Raw genomic sequence first — 11499 nt, 5'->3', positions numbered from 1 at the left:
TTAACCGGTGGGGCATCACATAAGCAAGGATGAGGTCCTTTAGTGTGGCTAAGGAATGGAAAGGAAAGAATGTGGCCAAATGTGGCCCAGACCCCCTTCTGAATGTGGTCTGAGATACTGGATCTCAAGACGCATCGTGGATGCACTTGGTGCATTCACACCTGTGCTTAGAGCTTTCCACTTGGATTTAATCGCCCAGGACTCATGTTAGTACCAGGTGTAAACAGGGCCCTTGACATCTTGTCAATGCACCTATAGCTGCTTCTGCAACCAGTCCCCGTCTTCAGTGAGACCGTTGTCCAGATTTAGGATAAAATACGCTTGATGCAGCAGCTGTTGTGACAAGACCATCCACCCTAATTTCCTCAAACACTGCTACTGGAATTTCAAACAACTGTTAGGGAAGGCAAAACTGTTTCATCAGTCTTACTATAACCCTTCACCTCTCCATTCCCCGCCAGAGTATTTAAACTCATCACCTTTATGCAAATAAAAGTAAACCCAGAATCTGACACGTTTTATCTGGGTGTGATGATGGAGGGGATCAGTGACTGCATGGGAAAGATCTGCATCGATACTCAGCATGTGTTTGTTTACACTAAACTAGGCCTATTAGAGATAATGATTCACAGCATTGAGCTGTCAGTTTAAGGAGCTGCCTGTGTGTGTATGTGTGTGTGCATGCGTGCCTGCCTCTTCAAAGGCTGGCCTTCTTATCTACAGTCAACAAACGGCCTCCTCAGGAGGAAATGGGGAGGCTTCATGCACCTGTAATTCAAATGTACCAGTGCTTGCTGAGCGTAAACAAGCGACACTCACAGATTTCCCCTACTCAGTTTTATGTGGACCTGATGGTTAATGGATAGAAAAAGAAAGGGGCAGACCTGTTCAGTGGCTCAAAGAAAAACGTTCAGCTGTTTTTTTGTTTGTACAAATCTGGAAATTGAGAGAAACTGGAAATGTCTCGGTTAGAGACTGATCACTGTCCCAAGAGGAGTCTTGTTTGGACAGTGATGCTGCTCTGACCTGCTCATAGTAAATACATAGTAATCCATACATACTTAGCCATAGGACCAGAACCTGTAGATATTTTATCAAACTCATGTATTAAATCTAAACATACGTCAGTGTAAATCAGGAATATCTGACCCAAATCTGACGCTGCGTTATATTTTATCTTTCCTGTAGTTGGACAGTTTGAGCTCTGCATACAAATATGTCTACAGTCAGAACATCTAGTAAATGGTGGTTACACTGCATTTGCATGAGTGGCCCTCACCCCCACCCGCACCACTATCAGCAGCAGAGGCAGCCGTATTCCCAGTTTGCTCCAGCCTCAGGCATGCTAACCAGAGACCCAGACCAACTCGCTGGTCCTCTCCCCAACCGCTTCCTCTCCACCGCTGCTGGGTTTGACTCACCGTGACCTCTGACCTTCGACGCTACACCGCCTCCCCCACACATGCAAATATCGCCGGTCTGCTCCAGGAGGCATCAGAGAAAAAGAAGAGGGTCGGATGGAGGCAAGCAAGAGAGAGAAGGAGGAGTGACGTGGATGGATGTAAGCTAGCGGGGTGGTGTTGGCGGTTGGGGGGATGAGCAAGAAGGAGACGGAGCAAAGGAGAGAGAGACCCCTAAAGGAAGTGCGAGCGTCTTGGTCTCTGAAGTGGAGGGAGGCAGTGGCAGCTGCCTGGGGAGGCTCCGGTCTACAGCCCAGCGCTGAGGCCTTAAAACATTTCTCTCTCTGTTTCAGCCAGCCAAAACGGACCCCAGCGCCTCTGTCTGCGAGGCTTACAGTGACCCGTGCTGATCTTTCTGTGTGTGTTTGTGTGTGTGAGTAAAAGAAAGCGTGAGTACATTCACTGTACTTATTGTTTTCCTTGCTCCCAGGCTGCTCCAGGCACCTCAGTGCATGTGTGTGTGTGTATGCGTGTGTGTGTGAGGGGAGGTAAGCGATGTGTGCGGCTGTATCTGGAGAGCCTCCAAACCCCCTCATCTCCTCTCCTCTCTCCTCCTTCTGTTCTCTCTGCTTGGAGGATCTGTCAGTTCTCCTTCTTTCTCTTTGTCCCTGCTTTGATCCTGCTCTCCAAGCCTTGGCTGGCCTCGCTAACAGCAGCTGAGCACAGGTCCTACTCCACTCCCACTAATAACACACATTCATGCCATGCTGGGATGATGCGTGTGCACAGACACACACTCGCACACTCACTCACATACTCACACACACACACAAGCACTCTCATTTGCTGCTCCACTTACTCCCCCTCTCCTCTCTCTCACACACTCCAAAATCGGTAACGACTGGCTCTGCTATCATTCACTGCTTTCTGTAAGTTGTCAGAGCTTATCGCTTTCACACAATCCTCTGTTTGCTGTAACCCTGCGCTCACACTGTGAGCAACTTGGGTGATGGGTCACTCTATTCTGACTGATCGTGGGTGGTGCTTGAGCCTCCAAACACAGCCATATAGTGGATTCTTGTGGATAGACAGTATATTGTTTTTCACAGGCAAATGTAGGCAGATGCATTTTGTCGATTTGTTGAATCTTTATCAAGATGTCACATCGTTGAAGATATAAAGGCTGAATGATTCATGACTTTTAAGATACATGGCAAAGGCACCGTGGGTAGTTTTCAATATAAACGAATGTATTTTGATCATGTTCAATGCCTCTCACCAAATCACAGTTTGTGTACATCAATGCCTAAATTTAAACTTTATAGTTCACCCCAACATACAAGATACACATGTCCCTCTTGTCTTCACTGCTGTTTATCAATCTAGATTGGTTTTGGAATTCAAGATCCACTCACTTTTTCCAGAGACCATCACATCTCAGTCTTCCTCAGCTGATATTGCAGGCTCCCACTTTATTTGACCCCCTGTTATAATTCAACCAAACTTCCACACTTGGGTCATCTCTATGACAACTGAGCAAACTCCATCTGCTGAGGAACACTGTGAGTAGCTCTTTAGGTGAGATTACTTTGTCAACCTGCTGCTTCCAAAGTCCAAAACGTACTTTCACACTGAACTCCATTTAAAACGGATCAGTTGAAATTCAGAATATATAACAACACGTGCAGCCATTCAGCAGCACCTTCAGTCCTGCAGTTTTACTTGTAGAGAGCTGGGAATCTTTGCACTGTTTGTAATGAGCTTTTTATGTAGTTTGCAGTTTCCAAGCGGAGCTGCAAGTTCATTGGCTGTTGACAAGCAGTGACTGTGCACACACTGGCCACTCAGCACTGTAGGAAATGAAAGGATGTCTGGTGACTTGTTGACCATGCTAATCACAGTGTGAACTGTTGGATAAGTCAAGTCAGTCAACCACTGTGTGGCCGCCTCTTGGGAAAGCAGGCTGTGTCAACACAGTGCCACCCTCAGTTTGGCAGCAGCAGCCACATGACACCTCAAGGCTGGCCTTGATACAGCCTGTCTGACTGCCTGCTTACTTCCCACTCCTCTTGCCAGCCAGTAATGAAGCTTAAATGCCAGCATAGGCATTTAAGCTTCAACCCCACCTCCCCACCCTTCTCAACACACACACATACAATCTTGTCACCCTTGTGGCACCAGGAGCACTCGTTGGCAGCAGCTCACTTCACCAATGGCTTACACATTAAGGCATGAGCAGTGGGTGACAGCGGGCCAGATTGTTTTGTGAGCAGAATATCTCACACTTTCACACACACTTTAGCCCCACAATCTCCCTGTCTAATTGCATTATTGCTGCATTATTGCAGTGTGTGGAGGTCCATGGTCGAGAGGGCTCAATAAAGATATGAGTCCTGGGAAAGACTGGGAGCGGTGGAAATTAGAAAAGAGGAAGAGAGAGATAAAAGGAGGAGGGAGATAAGGAGGGGCAACATAAAAAAAAGAGATAAAAATGGAGAGAGGATAAGATCAAGAGGGATGAGGGTTGGTGTAGGGACAGGGAGGAGGTCACAGGTAGAAAGAGTGTGAGAATTTGGAGAGTGAGGGCGGGGTGTCCCAAATAAAGATGTAAAACAATCATGCTTGTTTGTTTTCCTGTCTGCACGCCAGACAATTGTCATTTGGCTTTTCATCAGCAAAGTATCTCTAAACATCATGTGATCAAAAGCTGTAACAACAGAGAGCCGTGTTCGCTCTTAGTCAGCCTGTTTCCCACAGATTTCTCGTGATAGAGGAGTTGAGACATAGCAACAGGTAACACTCCGGGGACCGACGGCAGCCAGGTGCGCCCGATAAACTGCAGGGAAAAGGGAGGGACCGGCAGACCTAAGGCTCTGTGACTCAGTTCACCGCCGGAGACCTCTTGCAACATGAGCGTGAGAAAGTCATTCAGGCGGAGAGCGTTTCAAAACCTACACTGTGTCTGCTTCACATCAATACGTTTGTTTTGGAACTCTGTCAGTGCCATTGTGCGGGGAAAATGACTCAGGTGCGCAGCGCACAACAATGAGGCATGTTAGAGATGTGTTTGACAGAGGCAGCGTTGTTGCGCATGAAGGATATTTAGGATTATAGCTGGCTCAGGCGCATGTACAGACCAGACTCCCTCCTGCCAGAAGCTAAGTTTGCAATTACACACAAGACACGTGTGTGGTTTCACTGATGTCTCCACATGCCAGTTACTCATTCTGACACCGTAGACCTAATTTTAACCATTTAACAAGTCTGTCTTTTGGGACTTAAATCTGAGTGATGTGAAATCATCATCAGCTTTAAAGTTGCGCGGCCACATTGAAGTGACATAAAAAAGAGTAAATGAATGCCTCAGCCTTCTGATAACATCATTCATGCGTGTCTACGGGCTGCAGGCGGTGATGTCATATAGTTTTTCAGACGCTGTAATTTATCGCTGCATGCTCAGCCATCTCCTGCTCCTCTCTCATGTTCAGCTGAGGATGTGGAGCCCTGTGCAGCTCCGCATTGCCTATCAAATTCACGATCTTGCGGCCAGCCGCCGGCGACGCCCCGCGGATCCAGGCGGCAAGCCGGCGAGAGGAGCGCCTTCCCCTGGTCGCCTGCGCGCCACGTGTCGCGGTCTCTGCAGCAGCTGGAGGTGTGTGAGCTCAGCGGAGAGCCGTGCTTTGAGCTCCATATACTCAAAAAGTAAAGCAATCCAGCTGTTACTTAATTTAAGTTCTTATATAAATTACTTTTCTCGATTGCGCATCTCCTCACATCGGAGTATGTGTCATTTGAAACCTCCAGAAACGCGCATATTGTTGATTTTATTCCACTGCCATCAGGACAAATTAAAGTTTTCTGCTGTTTCTCTCAAGCAAACGATCATGGGATTAAACACAAGTTATGACAGAGTGGGAATAAGTCGACTTCATGCTTGTTTTTCTAAGCGAAGTCACAGTTTTTATTCCATGAAATTAGTCGGGTAATAAAGGAAGCAATGTGATTATCACTGCAAGGACTCTTAAGGCTTTAAATGCCCCACTAGTGTCATAAACACGGTGATATGTCTTTTAGACACCGCGCAGGTTCATATAAACTTCCCTGTTTGTGACCACAGTCTCACAACCTGAAACATGCAGAGCTGCCGCGCGTCAATAAATCTATAAGACGCAATTATGAGCCCTATTTCTTCCTCTCTTTACTGCTCGTCTGCTCTTGCGTCTCTCCAACTGCAATAAAGATAAGGAAACGAAATTATGACCTGAAATCTAAAAAAGCCTTGAACGCTGTGGGGCTGGGAGGAGGAGGTGGAGGAGGAGGAGGAGGAGGAGGAGAAGGAGGAGGAGGCAGCGGTCTGATCGTGTGAGCTCTCCGGGCTCAGAAATATCTCTGCTCTGGCTCACATTCCGATAAGGGAGCCCGATCCAGCTCTCTCTGTAGGCGTGGTTTTCCCAGGCTTTTAAAACAGCAGCTGCTATTTACCTTCCCCTCTAATGTAAACCACCGCCGCCGCCGCCACATACCCTCCCCTCACCCTTCCACCCTCTTCCCTGGCCCGGCGGCCCCCCGGCAGCCCGGCGGCCAAACCTCCAACCACCGCGCTCATAAAACATCCTGGCACGTGCTCCACATTCACAACACCGACAGATGATTTAAATGCCAAAATTTGTACCACAAAGTTAGGAACTACAGTGGTAAATAGCATGGAAATGGAGTGTGCGCATTTAATTTTATTTCCTCCTCTGAGGGAAGGCTGAATTAACGTTACTCCAGCAGTATAATGGTTGTGTTTGGGGGCTGTGTGTGTGTGTGCGTCTGAGGATCTGAGGTTGTGTCCTCTTGTGGTTTGAAGTTGTCATCTAAAGTTGTTTTTTTTTTTTTACTAATGTCATTAACTATCTGTGAAATTTGGTAGAAAAGAAAACAAAAACTGCTCCCTCCCGTGCCTCCATGCCACATGACTGAAACTCTGATTGCCAGATAGGCTGCCACTTCCCACTGGTGGTTTTTAAACGTTACAAAAGTGTTACTTTCTATTTTCATTCGCTGTAAGCACTTACCAGGGAATTTTTGACACCTAAACTGTGTCAAAGTGAGAGGGCAAGTTTGTTTGTGGAGATGGTAAACAATATAATCGGTTCAAGGCTGAATTTTATTATTATTATTATTATTATTATTATTATTGTGTTACACATATTTATTGTACTTACTTCACTTTTAAAAATAATTATTTTATTATATTGTCTGCTGTTATCTGTTGTGTGCAAGATAAAAGCTCCCTGTGCCCGCTCCTGGTGGCGGTGCCCAGTCAGCGGCTCCACTGTTAATATGTAAACGGTACGATGATTGAAGACTGAAGGCAGTTTCCCCGGCTGTGCCCTGAACCCGGGCCTCGCGCCATTGGCCGCCAGCTCCAGCGGCCAAACAACCAATGGGAGGGCGCCGACCACGAGCCGTCCTCCCTCGGGCCGCGTGTCCCTCGCCCTGATTGGTGGAAAGTTACTGTGGGAAAGAAAGTTTGGGAAGTTTCACACGAGCCGTTCGCGTGCAGTGCGAGATATAAATACAAGCCACACGCGGAGAGCCCAACAGAGAGACTCTGCATCCGCTCGTGATCGCTGCCGCCGCCGCTGCTGCGCATCGCTCAAACGGATTTTAACTTGTTGTTTATCTCAGGATTTTTTCAAAAAAGGGAGAGGGGACTTTTGAATATTGCAAGCTGAAAATATTCATCGTCCTTTTCCTACACCATTGGATCGTAATTTGCTGTGGTTTTGTGGGATATTTCTGATAAGAAGATGCCTGCCGATATGATGGAAAAAACCTCCTCCTCTCCGGTCGCTGCAACCCCGGCAAGCATGAACACAACTCCCGATAAACCCAAGACAGCTTCAGAGCACAGAAAGGTTAGTATGAATCCTGTGTTGAAAAACATTTCTCCTTTAGTGTCATCTCTAATCAGAAAACCTGAACATTTTCATGTCGGATTCAACTTTGCAGAAGCTCCTCACCAAGAGCGAGGATTTTAACTTTTACGCACGAAACAGGAAAGAGAAATTTAACAGCTCATGTCATTTTCTTTCTTATCTTTAGTCATCCAAGCCAATTATGGAAAAGAGGAGACGAGCCAGAATCAACGAGAGCTTGGGGCAGCTGAAAACTCTCATCCTGGATGCGCTCAAAAAAGATGTAAGTACTCACTTTGCGTCCTGGTTATTAATAGATTTCAAAACGAGCCCTGTCAAACAGTGAGAAAGTGAGCGCGTAATCCTAACCATGTGTGTTTTCCGTCCCCTCAGAGCTCCAGACACTCTAAACTGGAGAAGGCGGACATCCTGGAGATGACGGTGAAGCATCTCCGGAACCTCCAGAGGGCTCAAATGACCGGTAAGTCGCATTTCCCGGAGTAATCTGTCTCATGACTGTGCGTTTTACAACATCTCCAGGCTGCTCCAACAATCGAGACCTCTGTGTAAATTTCACAGGTTAAACAACGTGTGCATGTGAATGTCCTGACTCAAATATACCTGTCTGTTTTCTCTGCAGCTGCCCTCAACACCGACCCCACTGTCTTGGGAAAATATCGTGCCGGTTTCAGCGAGTGCATGAATGAAGTCACCCGGTTCCTGTCCACCTGCGAAGGTGTCAACACCGAGGTCAGGACGCGGCTCCTCGGCCACTTGGCCAGCTGCATGACCCAGATCAACGCGATGAACTACCCCAGCCAGCATCAGCACCAACACCAGCTCCCCTCCACCGCCGGACCAACCCACCCCTCCTTCGGCCAGTCCATGGTGCAGATCCCCAGCTCATCCCCGCAGGTCCTGCCCATGAACCCGGTGTCCTGTAAAGGAGGCTCATCGCCGGCAAATTTACCATCAGACGCCACCAAAGTGTACGGCGGTTTCCAGATCGTGCCTGCCACAGACGGACAGTTTGCATTCCTCATACCTAATGCGGCGTTTGCGCCAAACGGCCCCGTTATCCCCGTGTACGCCAATAACGTCAACACGTCGGTCCCCGTACCGGCTGCGGTTTCCCCCGGAGCCCCGTCAGGCAACTCGGACTCAGTGTGGCGACCCTGGTGAAAGGTGGACAAGGACCATAAAGACTTTACATAAATGACACTTAATAGTTCCCTCTTTGTTCAATGTTAGAAAGTTGTTTTGAATCTTGTTTTTTTTTTTCTTGTAAAATTAAAAGAGTATGCACTATATTTGTACAGCTAACAAGGGAGTAAAGTTCATATTGAAATGAGATTTGTATTGTGGAAGTCTGTTCACTGCATTTTTTTTTATATATATTTGAGTTGTCTTTTTTTACTGTGTGATGCCAAAGATATGTTCAATGCTCTTATGATGTTCTTCGTTTTGGAAGACAAATAAATTTGTAAAGATATTAAAAATAACATGCGCTTGCGTTGTTTGTTGGGGAATTTAAACCTGATTTAAATGCGTAAAACTGCAGATATCACGCATTTCAGCCTGTTAGTGCAGTTTATTTAGTACTTAAACTATGGTATGTAAAGCTGTCTGTGTGCGTAAAGGCAAAGCTGAGTGGTAGAACACATTTAGTTTGCAACCAGAGACTTTCTGAATTCCGTTATTCTATTTATTATGTCAGAATCACTCTCTATTGCTATTTACATGAAATCAACATGTGTTTTAGAAACTTTTAAAACTTTTGAACACAGCAAGAGTCAGAAATGCATAGAAAATAGAAAATGTTCGGAGCTAGCAGCATCAATGATAACACTTGATGCAAATATAAAAAAGAGTAATGCTGGATGTAAGGGTCTGCAGTGATGTTAATGGTTCAATCTCTGCAAGATTTTAGCGCTTTTTATGAAGAGGCATGCATCATTTTTAAGTGTCTTTAAGCAAAAACGCTGCTATCACACTGTGAGTCTCACTGGAGCAGACTGTCAGTAAACTTTTGGCTAACTGTAATTCTGTTATCTAAATAATAAGTGAGTCAGACAGGAGGCTGTAGCTCTGTCATTAACCCGGCACATGAGTCAAACTAGTGCTGTTTCTCCTGATCGTCCAGCAGTTTCACCTCTCCTGGTGGAAACTTTGGAGTCTTACAGAGGTCACTTACGCCATCTAGCAGCGCAGAAGTGCATTGCAATGTGATTGGTATTTTCCAGATCAATGAGTGGAGCATGAATGGCTGCTGTGTGCTGATGTGCGTCTTGGATGAAAAAAGAGCGCAGCCTCTGGCTCATTTAAGAGATGGTTATGGAAATAGGAAAATCATTTACTGTTCTATGAGTTGTTGGAGATGTTTGAGGTTACATCTGTGGGTAAAATTAGCTTGTCAGACCAGCTGTTGCAGGATTTGATCAAAACGTGTCACTTGAATCTTTTGTTGGCATGTTTTTAACTTCTTTTAGTATGACATGGCTACATGGCCTCTTATCAGTGCAGATGATGCAGTAGCTATTTTCACACAAAAGTTTCTAAATTGAAAATTACTTATTAATCTAACAATTAGCCGTCAATTTGGAGGGATCAAGCCAAAAAGCTAGAAAGCCATCATTGTGAGGATTTCCACTGTTCTGTCAGTTATAACATCGCCAGCAGCATCAATCTCCTGACAGTGTGGAGCGGAGACGAGCCTCTGGCTGCGTCTTTAATCAGAGCTGAGGGAGTTCCTTGATGCCAGGAGGGGATGGGGGGTTGACAGCAGAAGGACACGTTAAACACCTCGCCACTGAGCCATGTGGTAGCGCTCTGCTCTGCCCAGGTGTGTGTGCCCCCTCCAGCTATCCGAGTGTGGCCCTTCTTTGAAGGGGGTGTGTGCGGGGAGGGGGTGCAGGTGTTTGCAATTATCAGTGCGCTAAGAGGCACAAAGTGTGGATAAGTGCCATCATTTTGAATTTCCATCACACCTTTTTACGGGGGGCCATGCATCCCTGTTTGATTGAAGCCATGTGTGCGCTCGTGCCTGTGCGTGCATACGTCTTGTGTGTGTGTGTGTGTGTGTGTGTGTGTGTGTGTGTGTGTGTGTGTGTGTGTTTGTGCAGGGTGCTGGGTGAGGACATGCCTGGCCAAAGGGCACAATGGGTGAGGTAGTGGGGAGTTAAGTTGATGGGGAGGGGGGTTCAAGGAAAGGCCTACCACACGGGATAACAGTCAGCCTCCTTTGAGCCAGAGCTTTTCTACACATACACACACAGTCACACAGGCACACACACACATACATATACAGAACGTTCCCACAGCGTTCCAGCTGTGCTCGGACCAGTGTCGAGCTTCCTGCCCTGAGCCCCGAGGCCACAGCTGGACGCAGGACGTCTGGGAGGCACGTGGTGTGACCCGGACAACACCCAGCTGCTGAGCCCTCTCGGTCCACCTCACAGCCCCCCCCCCCCCCCCCCCATCTTCAGTGGTCTCTTCCCCTCTGGAGAACAGCTTTACGAGCCTCTCCAATTACCCAGTGCAGTGGCCGAGCTGCCGGAGTGACCGCACACATGTCACAACACGACCGGGGGGTTAGCTGCCATGCGTGTCCATTAACTTTTCCCACACTCCGCGTGCATGCAGAGAGCGAAAGGAGGGAAAAAAAGCCCCTCTGCTTCCTCCTTGGCTCCCTAAGTGCTACCATATGGTCTGCTCTCTCCCTCACTCTCTCATGGTTCCTCTTTCTCTCTCTCTCTCTCTCGGCCCGTCACTAGGGCTGTCTTTGATTGCAGCCCAGACAAGCGAGAGCTTTATGATTTAAGCCCAGGGCTTGCTGTACCAAGCCCTGGACTCATTTTGAAGCCAAACTCCTCTCCCTCCCCTCCTCTCCCCACCATCCCCTTGCACCCCCCCTCCTCCTGCAGTTGCAGGGGAAGGCTGTTTTCTGGCAGGAAATGAATAGCTCCCAGATGAGCGCAGGAACCTGAGAGGTCGTGAGAAAGAGGCGAACCCCCCTCCGCAGGCCCGGCCTGCTGCCAGCCACCGGGGGAATGTGGGAGAGCGCCTCTCTGACACACGCATCAACCCCTCTGCCCTCCACCACACCGCCTGACTGACTGACTGCCTGCCTCGGCGCTGGGCCCTGAGCCTGGAAATAGACTGATAGACAGGGCAACCGCCACCGAGCCAGGCAG

General features: G+C 47.7%; 1 protein-coding gene across 1 annotated transcript; it reads left to right on the top strand.

The window, feature by feature from the left end:
* Positions 1 to 6981: 6981 nt before the first annotated feature.
* her6 (hairy-related 6) lies at positions 6982 to 8770 on the top strand. The gene is made up of 4 exons (XM_049587588.1): positions 6982 to 7306; positions 7494 to 7589; positions 7700 to 7787; positions 7947 to 8770. The coding sequence occupies exons 1-4, from the start codon at positions 7199 to 7201 to the stop codon at positions 8486 to 8488; spliced, it is 834 nt and encodes a 277-aa protein (XP_049443545.1). The 5' UTR covers positions 6982 to 7198; the 3' UTR covers positions 8489 to 8770.
* The last annotated feature ends 2729 nt before the right edge of the window (positions 8771 to 11499 follow it).

The sequence above is a fragment of the Epinephelus fuscoguttatus genome, linkage group LG10, assembly GCF_011397635.1.
Source record: "Epinephelus fuscoguttatus linkage group LG10, E.fuscoguttatus.final_Chr_v1".
Classification (NCBI taxonomy): domain Eukaryota; kingdom Metazoa; phylum Chordata; class Actinopteri; order Perciformes; family Serranidae; genus Epinephelus; species Epinephelus fuscoguttatus.
This window is presented reverse-complemented; position numbering and strand designations above follow the sequence as displayed.